The sequence below is a fragment of the Lactuca serriola genome, chromosome 8 (genome assembly GCF_051521515.1).
Source record: "Lactuca serriola cultivar US96UC23 chromosome 8, Lser_US96UC23_V15, whole genome shotgun sequence".
Lineage (NCBI taxonomy): Eukaryota > Viridiplantae > Streptophyta > Magnoliopsida > Asterales > Asteraceae > Lactuca > Lactuca serriola.
Genome location: NC_136415.1, coordinates 65024657 through 65039702, shown reverse-complemented (window position 1 = coordinate 65039702; position 15046 = coordinate 65024657). Strand labels below are relative to the sequence as shown.

Sequence of the window (15046 nt, the reverse complement as noted above, 5' to 3'; positions counted from 1 at the left end):
ACTGCCCAGACGTTGAAACCGCCCGAACACTGAACTGTCTGAAGCAGTATGCTGACACATGGCTGCTTCCCACAAGCTACCGAGGCCTCCTGGGTCTCAATTCAGTCGCCAATCATCTGAAATATTGGGTTCCCATCCGACTGCAGAGCCAAAGGACTCCCTACTTAATCGCCTCACACGACTTCTGAATGAAATCCTTCTCTGGAACTAGTTATCACTAGTTATCATGTCACTGAGGCTCTAACAACCTTCTGGTCTAACCGATCGGGTCCATGCATCGAATCTTGTCATCATCACATCCAAAACTGAAAGTGATTGCTACCTAACCAATGGTAGCCTTATCTCACATGTCCTGAAGTAGTCCGTTGCTTTTCTGATCTCATAACTGTAGTGACGCTCCTACAGTCCTGTCACTGGCTCAACCAGATCTAATCCATCTGGGTAATTCCGAAATCCAATCCATGGATTTCCTTATCCTTACTGATACACCCGAACTGGTGGGTACTACTGTTCCTTTCGCGTTCTAACAGCACGCTCATGCCATCTACCAACTTAGTGAATGCTACGGCTACACCCGCAGACATACAACACTCTATCACTATCTAGCTGCTAGTGAATGCTACGGCTACACCCGCAGACTTACAACACTATAACACTATCTAATCTCTAGTGAATGCTACGGCTACCCCCGTAGTCTTACAACACTTCCCATGATAACTGACTGCTAGTGAATGCTACGGCTACCCCCGTAGTCTTACAACACTTTCCAACTTGGTCGAACACGCACTCAACCTAACACACAACTGAACTTGAGTCCTAACCGGAACTCAAATCTGGTTCCCGAAACCTGTTATCACGTGACCCCATTGTATTAGTATCGTACCCATGCCCGTGATCAAAGCGTCACAGCAAACCACGAAATCATCTACACCCTCTGGCAAGGTGAGGATCAGTGCCTCGCACAACCGATGTCTGAGAGTCTCGAAGGTTGCCTGCTGCTCATGCCCCCCCCCCCCCCAACGAAGGTCGGATCAAAGGAACCTCAATCTTAGAGAAGTCTCGTATCAATCTCCGATAATAACCCGTTGTACCCAGGGAATTCTGAATCTCAGATGGAGACCTCGGAATATCCCACTGCATCACGGCCTCTATCTTGGCCGAATCAACTAGAATACCCTTTTGGTTGACAAGGTGGCCAAGAGATTGCACCTTGCGCAACCAGAACTCACAGTTAGAGAACTTTATGAAAAGTCTCTCCCCCACTTAGACTCGACTAAGTCTTCACATTACATGAGAATTGAAGGATTTCCAATCCTTCTCGCTTTCTAATATTCCACTGATGACAACCTGTGCCTGCCAATGCTAGCGTTTAATCGCCGATTAAACCTTGAGATCTCCCATCCTCGGAAATCTCGATGAGTACTCTTGAAATCTGATCCAGTCTGACACCTCAATCCATCTAACATGCTGTCAGTTGAAGGCCTTAATCTTCACTATGGATGACGAATCCTCGTTTCCTCTCCCAATCTTGCAGTACCACTGAACTCTAACCGAACACAGCCCATGCGAAAACACAATTCTCTTGAACATCCAATGACCAACCACTTATGCGTTTAACACCCGCGACTGACATTGCCCTCTTCCTGTCACCAGTTCTGTCCTAGCAACGGTAGTGCCTTGAACTCCAAATTTTATCCATAAACAATTACCGACCATACCTGAACAATGATAGAGCCTCTGAACGCTGACTTCATTGGAGAACAAGCACTCCAACCCTGATCGAGTATCCTCTAAATAATACTCCTGCATAGATCCCGACAAGGATCCGAAATGATAACGGTATGCGTGGAACCCACTTCGCAAGATACGTCCCTCTGTAGGTTCATCAAGGACCTTTCGGCATGTAGGATGGCATATATGATCCTTGGTAACCCAAATACTAGCAGAAAAACCGACCCGAGGTTTGGCTTATCCAAACTCACTCATAATTCCAACGCGATACGTATCCCCAACATCCATCTAGTAGCGATAGAAGATGACATACTCGCAACGTCTGGGGAAATACTGGTCACCTTCTGCAGACATGACCAACCCTGCCACACCTGTAGCAGCCTAAACCCTTGGAGTGACAAACTCCCTCGTGTACTTTCTCGTATGCACTGCACTGATTCAGGCCCTGCCGTCCTTTCACCCAATGATCAGAAGTCATGGGTCTCTTCCCGGGACCCTCCACTATACGCACCTGGCACGCACCTCTCTTTCCAGGGTGATCCAAATCAATCTCGCATCTGCAACTTCTTGGAAATCATATCCTTCAGGGTCTGACACCCTGTCACGCTCACTAGCTCGCTTGCCAATGGCTAAGCTGCAACAACTGGAACATCCTTTGTCCCCAAACTGGGTCACAAACTCTTCCCTGAAGCTTCTTAGATTCTCCAAGACTCTCACCGATTCGAGTATGGATCCTGTGCTTTCAGTAGTACGGGCCCAATACTACCTTCCACACCTATCCATACTTTCCTCAGCAATCCTCCCGAATCCTCTAAGCCGCTTCCTCAAACTGGTACACCCAAGTCTCACTGAACCTCACTACTAACTCACTGGAATATATCCTAGGCTTCCATAGGTTCCCGTACCCACCCAATCCTCAGCTGCTGAAAGATTCCTAGTAATGTCAACTAGCTACCTCATGAATATAGCCACATGCAACAGAGATCAGATAATCCTTCGAGTAATAGACCCATCCCTAGAATGTTTGGACTCAAACAAGAGCTGCGTAATATGGTCAAATCTATCACTTTGAGATTATCCAGCCTGTGCCACATGTGACTTAGCATATTCACTTAATAGTTAGCTCACATTACTAAAAGTCCCACAAAGCACAAAGCAAGCAGCATTCAGACAATGGAAACTATAACCATCATATTCCAATCAACTCACTCTATCCTCTAATCAGGAATCTGTACATGCAATTCAAAGGCTCATACAATCAGGCATAACCTAAACAGGCTATCCTATCACTGACTGATCTGTACTAGCATGCAAGTCTACAAGCACATACAGTAGGCATATAGGGCATCCTCCTAGATCCTTAGCCCTAATCTAGCATGCGGTTCTCATAATCATATCATATCATAACATGTATGGGTATCTTGGGGAAAACTTACTTGAGCTCGGCTGATTGCACGCATCACACACTTTGTTCTTCTCAAAGTTCTTTTCTATTTTCAGATTCTTTTCAAACTCCTTTTATAAAATGGTTTTACTTTTGAAAACTTTCATACCAAGCCCTTAGTTTGAGTTCAGACACACCCGAGAGTATGTCCGAATCCCTCAAACCAAGGCTCTGATACCAACTTGTAACATCCCAAAAATACAGGCCAAAAATTTCATTTTTAATTACGTCATTTTAAAACCAACAGTGTAATAAAACATCTGTAATATTATGTCATGTCAAAACCAAAGTAGAAATAATCAAACATGTTATCATAAAACAATATCAGAGTGTAATCCCAAAGATCTCATGTGCGGAAAACCATAGTGTGATGCGCTGCAATCAAGTCGGCTCCTTTACGTGAAACACGAAGTACCTGAAACCAAAACTGAAAACCGTAAGCACGAAGCTTAGTGAGTTCCCCCATCATACCACATACCACACAATCACATAACATACATACTGCCAGGCATTTCTGGGGTGCCCGGCCCACCCGGTACGGCCTTTCTGGGGTGTCGACCTACCCATGCGGCCATTCTGGGGTACCGTCTTACCCATGTCAAGCCATTCTTGGGTGCTGACTACCCTTCGGTCCTAACGACCGAACCTCGGGGACTATTTCACCCCCTACTACTACTACTATCACATAGCATAACATAACATATTATCAGACATATCTGGGGTGTCTGAACTACCCTTCGGTCCTAACAACCGAACTCGGGGACTGCTCCCCTCCTACTACCTCAAACTCATATAACAGGTCATGCTAGCATATAAACATAACATCATATACTGTCAGACGTATCTGGGGTGTCTGACTACCCTCCGGTCCTAACAACCGAACTCTACTACTATCACATATAACATATCATGCTAGCATATAACATATCAGGTAGTAGCAAACCTAGATGATATCACAGAGACAATCATCTATCATACGTCTCCTACTGGTGGGCCGACATTGTGGCCTTAGACCCACCGCTACTGGAAGGTAACTCACCTCGCATTGCTGAAGTCCTGAAGACACAATCCCACACTTGCTGAAGTCCCACAGACTCGACCCCAGCTGCTGGCTGATAGATTCCCGAACTGTCAACACCAAAATAACACCCAATTAATAATTGGGTCCCAATACATAACCATATGTATATTCTTTGGGTAATTACTACATTACCCCTGGCTTGGCTTATTCAAGCCCAAGGCCCAATCCATAGGCCCAAGGTCAACTAGGAAATCAAAGCCCAACACATGGCCCAATTTTCCAAATTGGGCCTAGGCCTATACATGGTCTCATTCTGAGGCCCAACATCATATAATCATTCAGGCCCAAACTATGGCCCAATTTTCCAAATTAGGCCCAAGCCCCTTACATGGGCCTTACCCTAGGCCCATTAAATTATTCTAGTCTAATTGCTTGACTTTGGATGGCCCATTAATAACCCGATCATCAAGGCCCAAAAGGAAGGCCCAACAATAAACCCAAGTGAAATTTGGGTTTCCCATAAAATGATGATTAGGGTTAAGTTTCCTACTTAACCCATTAAGGACTTAATCCATTAAGTCCATTATCGCTTAGATTAATCTTTGCCAAAGTTTATTATTTAATATCTCAAGTTATTAAATAATTCTCGTGTGCTTCCCGATTAATTCTCAAAAATTAGAGTTTAATTGGCATTAGTGTTTTCCAACCCAAAGACTAACCCATTTATTAACTTGTTGGGCTTCTAGATCAATTAGGGCTTTATTGGGCCTACTAGGCCTACTAGAATGTCATTAAGCCCATTAGGGTTTTATTAGGGTCCATTAAGGTTTTATTAAACCCATTAAGTCTTATTAGGCCCATTAGGGCTTCCTTGGGCCCATTAGGGTTTCAAACCCTCCAAACGAATCAACACAATCGATACAAGGCACACCGCCACCCGACACGGCGGCCGGTGGCGGTAGCCACCACCTATCGGTGGTGGTGATGGATTTTCTTCACTATTCAGATTTGTTACAATTACAATACCCAACCGATTAACACACGCACACCCTAATCTAATTACAAAACATATACACACAAAATTACACCCACCCGCGGTGGTTCACGACGGCATGAGGCGGCAGTGGCTTTTCCGGCCAAATAAAACACACCACTCAAACTAAACGGAAAAATGCACACACCCTATATGGTCACCAAACGACCCCAGCCACCCACCTGGTGGCTCAAGGCGGCGACAGAAGCGGCAGAACGGAAAGGTAGCGATGACAGCCACCACTTCACGGTGGTGGCGGCGATTCCCTCGATCCCCAGCCGAGCAACCTGTACATACGCTTCGTGGTCACGATCTGAAGAGCAAAACGTCCCCAACTCAGCTGCTACGGTTGGCAAGTGACGACCGGAAACCCAACAACGGCGACAAAGCCCACCATCGGTTCCCGTCGACATACATGATGTCAGGCCACAAAAGAACGAGGAATATGCGATGGCGGTGGTCGTTCCTCGGCAGTTCCCGGCTTCACCAGCAGTGAAATCATAGCGGAAGTGCTCGACATCGGCTGGCAGCGGCGGCAGTAGCTTCGCTCGCCTAACCCCTCACAGCCCCGTCGCCAAAAGCTTGACTCGTTGAACTCTCTCTCGCCGATAGAACACATGGAGGAAGTCCGATGGTGCTAGGCGGTCGGAAATGAGCGAGGTGGATGATGGCGCCGGAGACGGAAGGAAGAGTGTGGCGGCTGCATTCTAACTCCTAGGGTTAGGGTTTGAAGCGGGAGGGGTGACGGGTTATATACCCCGATCCCTCAAATTTACTTCCATAATGACGAGTTTATCCCCTTCCTTTCCTTTTTCTTTCAATCTTAATCCAATATTTACCCTTTAGTCCTTGATCCCATAATTTCCTTTCATAATAAGTCCTGAAATTACCAACCAGCCCCTAAGCCTTCAAATCTTTTCAATTTAAGTCCATTAATTACCAAACGCACCCTAACTTCTCAATTCCTTCTCAAATTAAATCCAGAACTTACACTTTTAACCCCCAACTTCTAAAATTATGACAATTAGCCCTTCGAGACCATCCTTTGATATATAATTATTTATTTTAGTGCTACTAATCGCTCATTAATTTATTTATTTATCTAATAAATAAACAGGGTATTACATATATGTTGTGTATATTACATGTGTATGTGTTTATATGCTTTCTAAGCTTAGCTCGATGACCGGGCGGGGCCCGATGATCGGGCGAGACCCGATGACCGGACAGTGTCCGATGACTGGGCGGGGACTACTGTACATTTACTGTATGTTTGGTATATGGTATTTTGGGGGAACTCACTAAGCTTTGTGCTTACAGTTTTCAGTTTATGTTTCAGGTACTTCTGGTTCCAATGGGAAGAGCTCGGGATGACTGTATCATACACACGATTGGGATTTTGTTATGATGTTTTACTCTAATTCATGACGAATTGATATACTGGTTTATTACAAATGTTTGAATGATTTGGAAGTTTACTATTTTATCTATTATTTAAATCGAAAATTTTTGGGACCGTATTTTTGGATATTTCAAGTTGGTATCAGATCCTTGGTTTGAGGAATTCAGACACACTCTCGGTTGTGTATGAACTCAAACTAAGGACTTGGTAGAAATTTTCAAAAAGAAACATTTTTATAAAAGGATTTCTAATAGAGATAAGGGTGTGGTGCGTGCAATCATTCGAGCTCAAGTAAGTTATCCCAAAATACCCATGCATGATTATATATGTTATGAGTTGTGAATTATGAATCGCATGATAGATTAGGGCTAAGGATCTAGGAGAGATTCCTTTATGTGCCTGTTGTATGAACATATAGATCTGCATGCTAGTACTGCTCAGTCAGTGATAAGATGGCTTGAATAGGTTATGTTCAATTTTGTTAACTTGATGCTCAAATGTTGCTTGCTTTGTACTTTTAGGAGTTCTCGCTAATCGCAGCTAGTTAGTGAGCGAGTATGTTAAGTCACATATTATGAAAACTAAATAATTTCAGAAGGTTAGGTTTAGCTTTATTGCACAACTCTTCTTTGAATCCAACCGTTGTAGGGAGAGACCTCTCATTAGAAGAATTGTCTAGTCTTTGTATTATGTAATTGTATTCGTGAGCTAGTTAGAGATGGTTAGCATGAGTTCCTTCTATAGCTGATGGCGGATAGTGGTGAGGAGTTGCCCTAGGAAAACCTAGGATGAGATTTAGTGCTGAGATCCCTAGCTACGAGGGATTTGATGGATATAGAGTAGGCTACTTGGCTGATTGAAGGCACTTCTTCAGGAAAGTACGGATTAATGTGGAAAGTAGTATCGGGCCCGTACTACTGGAAACAGAGGATGCGTACTCGATTCAATGAGAGTTGTAATGAATCCAGGGAGTTAATGTAGATATGATTTCCCCGATATGCGCATTGATGTTTTCTGATAGCTTTATGGTTTATTTATAGTATGGTGGTATTGCGAGGCAGACCAGTGGGTAATTCTGATGTCGGGGAGGGTTTAGGCTCAGGTTCTAGAGCGGGGAAGCTAGATGACCAGACGAGGGATTTCATATCGTCTGAGATTACACGCAGTATCCTTGATCAGACTCCTATGATCGTTGGCACGGTTAAGGAGGGTATTTTGGAGATTCTTGATGAGAGATTGAGTGCCTTTCGTGCTGAGGTTGTGGCTTTGATTGGGACGCGCTCTCTGACTTTTCGGGAGTTTCAGGCATGTGGAGCGCCAGACTATCTTATGGCTAGGGATCCTATTGGGAGCAGCAAGTGGTTGGCAGACGTTGCCAACGCCTTCCGTACCAGTCATTGTCCCAAGGGGACAATATCATACTAGCATCCTGCCTCCTAAAGGACTGGGCTCGTGATTAGTGGGAGGAGGTAGGGCATGCTGTAGGAAGTGATGATATTGATTTGATGACCTGAAGTGATTTCTCGACCAGGTTCCAAGTCAAGTTTGCACCAGTGATCGAGGTGCAGCAGCTGGCGCGAGAGTTCCATGATCTCTGTCAGACTACTGAGACGGTGACTAAGATCACCTCTATGTTCAAGGATAGGGCACTCCTAGTTCCGCAATATGTGGCGGGCAAGGAGATGAAGAAGTCCTGGTACTACGAGATGTTGTGGAGCGATATCCAACAGTTTGTAAGTCGATCCAGCTGCAAGACGCTGGAAGACATGATAGAGAAGGCTAGAGAGAGGGAGATTGACTTGGATATGGAGAGAAAGAGGAAGCCAGATTCTGCCATGAGTGTTGAGGGTTTGGGCAAGCGGCCCAAGGTATCTGATTCCAGGCCAAAAGACCAACAAGGTTGTAGCCGTTGTGGCAGGTGCAACAAGGTACACGAGGGAATGTGCGGAGTGGGTAGTTCTGGTTGCTTTAAGTGCGGTCAGACTGGTCATACTAGCACAGATTGTACCGCTACCATCCCTGTCACTCCAATATCTGATCTAATTTGCTTTCAGTGCAATCAGAGGGGCCAAAAGAAGGCCCATTGTCCGAGTTTGGCTGCGGCAGGACCGGTGTCAGCACCCGCTCCAACGACATTGAGGATTACTGACGGCCGCTAGGGCCGGGCAGATGCGCCAGCAACGAAGAGCAGGGCGATCCAGTTGACGGCAGAGGAGGCGCGTGCAACTCCTGACGTTGTGACCGGTATGTATCTTCTCCTTATCTCTTTATTTATATTGAATTGTTGCTTATGTTTTTGTGTTTCATCTTAGGATAGAAGACCATTAACTTTGAACACTTTTCCAGTTTTGTTATGTTTAATCTCGACTGCACCATGATCAAATACATTAGTAACAGTGAACGGTCCCCACCCATCGGGACCACAACTTACTGGAAGGCCATTTAAGTCAAGAGTCATAGAGTAATACCTTTTGACCAATCTCAAAGGTCTTACGGGAGAGGTACTTATCATGGAATGCTTTGGTCTTGTCTTTGTAGATGCGTGAACTCTCAAATGCTTCATTTATTATTTCCTCCAACTCTTGAATCTCTAACTTTCGGTAAACACCCGCTCATCAATCTCCTTGTTTAGCTTTTTGACAACCCATAAAGCCTTTTGCTCTAGTTCAAGAGGGAGATGATAGGCTTTGCCAAACACAAGTCTATAAGGTGACATCCTAATTGGAGTTTTATATGCAGTTTGGTATGACCAAAGGGCATCTTCTAGTCTCAAACTCCAATCTTTGCGGTTTGTGTTCACTGTTTTCTAGAGTATGGACTTGATTTCTCTATTTGACGCTTCAACTTGTCCATTTTTTTGCAGGCATTAGTTGTGGACACCCGATGTTGGACTCCATACTTCTTGAGAATTGATCCAAGAGTTTTGTTGCAGAAATATGTGATTTTTTCACTGATCAAGGCTTTTGGAGTTCCAAACCTACATAAGATGTTAGCATTGACAAAATCCACAACAACTTTAGCATCATCGGTTCTTGTTGCCTTTTCCTCTACCCATTTGGAAACATAATCAACAGCTAAAAGGATGTATAAGTTCCCAAAGGATGAAGGAAAAGGACCCATAAAATCAATACCCCATATATCAAATATTTCACAAACCAAAATCGGGGTCAAATGCATTTGGTTTCGGGAACTCAAAGAACCAGTCATTTGACATATGTTACAACTTTTACAAAATGTTTAAGAGTCATGAAAGGGTCGAGGCCAATAAAATCCACAATCTAAAATTTTTATGGCGGTTCTTTGAGGACCGAAATACCCTCCACAAGCATAACTAACAAAAGTTGAGGATAGATTGTACCTCATGTTCTTCAACACATCTTCTTATTACCTGATCTGCATAATGTTTCCAAAGGTAAGGTTCATCCCAAATGTACCTTTCGCATCTTTGTTGATCTTATCTCTTTGTGATCTCGTGAGATCGGGTGGGAACTTTCCCGTGACCATGAAATTGCATGTATCCGCATACCACGGTGGCGTTTGGATAACAAACAAGTGCTCGTCTGGGAATATATCATGGATGGGAGTCGCATCTTCGGGTTGAACTATTCGACTTAAATGATCGACAACCAGGTTGTCCTTCTCGCATTTATCTTTGATCTCAATATCGAACTCTTGCAAAAGCAACATCCACCGTATTAACCTCATCTTCAAATCTTTCTTGGTAAGTAAGTGTTTTATAGTTGCATGGTCCGAATATATGATTACTTTAGTTCCAAGGAGGTATTGCTGGAACTTCTCTAGTGCAAAAACAATAGCAAGCAACTCTTTTTTTGTTGTGGTGTAGTTGCTTTGTACATTATCAAGGGTCTTAGATGCATAGTAGATGACATGATGTGCTCGAACCACATTTTGACCCAATACCGCCCTAACAGTCGTGTTGCTCGCATCACACATGATCTCAAACGGGAGATCCCAATTAGGTGGTTGGATGATTAGACTGGAGGTGAGTAAATCCTTCAAACGGTCAAAAGCATCCTTGCATGGCTGAGTAAACTCAAATTGAACATCTTTTTGGAGTAGTTAACACATCGGCATTGTAATCTTTGAGAAATCTTTGATGAACCGTCGATAGAAACATGCATGACCAAGAAACGGACGAACATCCCGAACATTTTTCGGGTAAGGAAGACTCTTGATAACTTTTATCTTGGATTTTTCAACTACCAAGCCTTTTTGGGAAACAATATGACCTAAAATCAATCCTTTGTCCACCATGAAATGACATTTTTCATAGTTAAACACAAGATCTGTGTCAATGCACCTTTGCAAAAATTTTGTTAGATTTCTTAAACATTCATCAAAGGAGTTTCCATAAACCATGAAATCATCCATGAAGACTTCAATGATGTTTTCAACATATTCAGAAAAAATGCTCACCATGCATCTATGAAATGTTGCTGGTGTATTGCATAGACCAAAAGGTATATGCCTATAAGCAAATGTGTCAAAGGTACAAGTGAAAATGGTTTTCTCTTGGTATTCCAAGGATACCAGAATTTAATGAAAACCTGAGAAACCATCTAAGAAACAGTAATGAGATTTGCCTGCTAATCTCTCTAACATTTGGTCAATGAATGGCAAGGGAAAATGGTCTTTTCTCGTTGAGGCATTCAACTTTCTATAGTCAATACAAACTCTCCACCCGTTTTACACACGGGTTGGCACTAAATCTCCCTCAGAATTCTTGACAACTGTGACCCCAAATGTTTTCAGGACTACCTAAATGGGGCTCACCCATTTACTATCAGAGATGGGGTAGATCATACCTGCATCTAAAAGCTTCATGATTTCTTTCTTTACTACCTCCATCTTGGGTGGGTTGATGTGCACAAAAGTACCCACTAATTTTAATATTTATAACCTAACAAACTTAGACTATCTATGCACTTATAGGCAGTGTACCTAGTCAGATTACAGTATAGCTTAGGTAAGTCGGGTGTCGATCACAGGGAACGGTGGATTAATTTAATATATTTGCTTATAGGTTACAGGTCACATGAAAATAATAAAGAAAATGGTTTAATAAATCTCAAACTAGCAACTAACAACTCTCGATAAACTAACAGGGAATCAAATCTCTTCAGGTACTTTGGTTTAGATAAATTACACCTTAAAAACATAGACAATTGCATACACAAATTCATTTATTCATGTTCACCGATTCCTAAAATGATTAGATTCGCGTTCACTATAACTAATCCTTTAGCAAACAAGTCAATTTAAACAGCGATCAGTTGATTAAACTAACATGCTTCCTAGTGTTCAGTTCGTATCAAGCAAGACTTGTAAATATAGTTAATCAATTTAGACATTTAATTAACCTCTTGTTGATGGTCATCAAACAAGGCTCCACATTAACTTACCTATTCTTAAGTTAATCCTAGTTTCACATTCGTTGTTTCTAGTCTTATAATCTCAATGGTCATCAAAAATCATAAGAGACAAGCAATCGAGCAGATGTTCAAGCAACTCAATTCACTTAACAATTAACAGAAAATAATCATCATTAACACATGAGGATCGTTAAACAAGCTTGGCAAGATAAATTAAACACAAATAAACTATTTAATATAGCAATTAGTCTAATAATCAAGGCTTCATTCAATCATAAACACAAAATAAAAGGTTTTTACACCTAAATCAAAAAATAAATACAGAAAAGTACCACAATGGAATGCTAAACATGGTCACGTTAACAAACCATATGATTACCGACATGTATCCACTCTCCAATCCTTCCGATCTCCGCTCCCGTTAGCTTAACGGCCTTCCGACCGCCTTCTAGACCCTCAAAACGGCTTAACAGAAGTTAATTGTCGACTAAATTAGGTTAGAAGTCGAATCCCCCCTCCTGGTTAGCTGAAAATCGACTTTTATAATCTTTGTGGCCGACCTAAGTACGCTGGGCGTACTTAGGATTTCGCGCTGCGTACATAGGATTACTACGCGATCAAGTCTATCCGGTGCAAGCGTGTACGCGGCGCGTACCATTAATTTACGCGGTGCGTAACCCACTTCCTCAGCACATTTAATTTCTTTTAGCTCCTAAGTCCGGTTTCCGCTTCGGTCTTTTCTTTTGTGCTTTATTGACAACGAATAGCTGTAAAACATAATTCAAAGCATTATGAGTACTTTTTAGTTCTAAAATAGAATAAATAAGGCCAAAATATTAAGATAAAGTGCATAAAAATATATATAAAAATACACATATCATGGGTTCAATCTTCTTTGTGCCTCTCGGGTTAGTTGGAAGTCTTCCTCCATGAGAATCTTATGCATGCACAAGGAAGGACTCAACCCTTTTATGTCAGCAACTGTCCACCCAATAGCCTTCTTATACTTTTTCAGCAAAGTCACTAACTCGTCTTCTTCTACGATGGACAGCTTATTGGAGATAATGACAGGAAAAGCCTTCTCTTCTCCAAGGTATGCATACTTCAAATGATCTGGAAGAGTCTTCAATTCTAGCTTAGGTGCCTACACAAAAGAAGGAAGAAGTTTTGTGTTAGAAATGGGAAATTTTACATATGTATTATCATACCTCATTTTCTTCCTTTCTTCCATGAACTCCACAATTTCCAGCAACTCTTCATCTAACTTGAAATTTTCTGCAATCTCATTGACTGAATCGTTATCAAAATTCCTGCTCAAAACTAACTCCAACAAATCATGGTTAGTCAACTCAACACACTTTTCAGTCAAATTTTGGATCATATTAACAAACTTTTTACAATGAACATCACTTGGGTACCTCATTGCTTCATAGATATTGAAGTTGATGACCTCCCCATCGAATTCCATAGACAATGTACCACTGTAGACATCAATTTTTGTTATTGTTGTTTTTAAGAATGGTCTACCTAAAAGTATGGAACTCGAGGATGGGTGCTCATCATCTCCTATATCAAGCACATCAAAATCGGCAGGAAAGACAACTTCATTAACTTGCACTAAAACATTCTCTAATACATCTTTTGGGTGTACTATAGAACGATCTGCAAGTTGGATAATCACCCTAGTTTTTTGTTAAAGTTCCTATGCCAATAGATTTATAAACAGAATATGGTAAAACACTAACTGAAGCTCCTAAATCTAGCACAACACGGGGGACATAAAGGTTTCTCAATTTACAAGGAACGGTGAAAACACCCTGATCCTTACTTTGAGGGCTTCCTTTTCTGCAAAACTGCAGAAACATTTTCACTTATTTTCACTGTCTCATTACCTCGCATCCTCTTTTTAGATGTGCAAAGTTCCTTAAGGAACTTAGCGTATCTAGGTACCTGTTTGATCCCATCTAAGAAAGGGATGTTGACTTCAACTTTCCGGAACATTGCTATGATTTCACTATCTTCTCTCTCTTTTTTGTTGCTACTCAATCTTAATGGAAAAGGTGGTGGTGTGATCTTTTCTTTTTTCTCTTCTGGCTTCTTTTTCTCCACCATTTTTTTCTTTCTTTTCATATTTCTTTGGTGGTTCTTCTATCACCAACTCCTCTTCTTCGTCTTCTTCGGGCATCTCCGGGCCATCATATTTCTTTCCACTCCTCAAGCTAATTGGACAAGCATTGTGCTTTGGTTTCTTTTTCGTTTGAGGGGGCAACTTTTCTTGATTCTCCAGTTTGCTCACCGATTGAGCAAGTTGTGCCATTTGTTTCTCAAGATTCTTGATGCTTGCCTTGGTTGGTAATTTTGTTGTGGAAATGGCAGCCTTTCTTGATAATGGGGTGGTTGTCTTTGTTGATAGCCCATGTTTTGGTTGTTGTTCCACCCTTCATTGTGTCGGGGTTGATCATAAGTTCTTTGATTGTGTATGGAATAGCCTCCCATAACATTTGCTTCTTCATATTCTTCTTCTTGCAACTAAGGACACATATTGGTCGGGTGTCCCACTTGAGTGTAAATACCACAAGGACGGGGTGTGGATTGCACACCTTTGTCCTTATCAAGCATCATTAACACCTTAGTTAACTCGGATAGTTGAGCTTCAATTTGAGGTGTGTACACCTCTTTTACGCCTCGAGGTGCATCCGTGTACCAATCTTCATCTTGACTAGTATGCTTTGAATCCTCCACCATGTTTTTTATGAGATCCCGAATCTCAGTTGGGGTCTTACCGGTCAAAGATCCTATACTTGAAGCACTAAGAAGTCTTCTTTACTAAGGAGTCATGCCTTCAATGAAGTATTGGAGGATTTGATACTCACTAATACCATGATTTGGGCAACGGGCACAAACTTTTTGAACCTCTCCTAATATGTATGAAAGGCTTCTCTCTTGTGTTGTTCGATCCCAATTATCTCTTCTTAGGGCTAAGGCTTTCATTTTTAGGAAGTATTTGTCTAATAAGAGGCGT

The 15046-nt window shown here is 42.2% G+C and overlaps 1 protein-coding gene across 1 annotated transcript; it reads right to left on the bottom strand.

The window, feature by feature from the left end:
* Nucleotides 1-12901: 12901 nt before the first annotated feature.
* On the bottom strand, nucleotides 12902-14025 carry LOC145066960 (uncharacterized). The gene is made up of 3 exons (XM_079014196.1): nucleotides 13853-14025; nucleotides 13217-13706; nucleotides 12902-13168 (listed from the first exon to the last, which is right to left on the bottom strand). Exons 1-3 carry the CDS (start codon nucleotides 14023-14025, stop codon nucleotides 12902-12904), a joined length of 930 nt encoding a protein of 309 aa, XP_078870322.1.
* Nucleotides 14026-15046: the final 1021 nt, after the last annotated feature.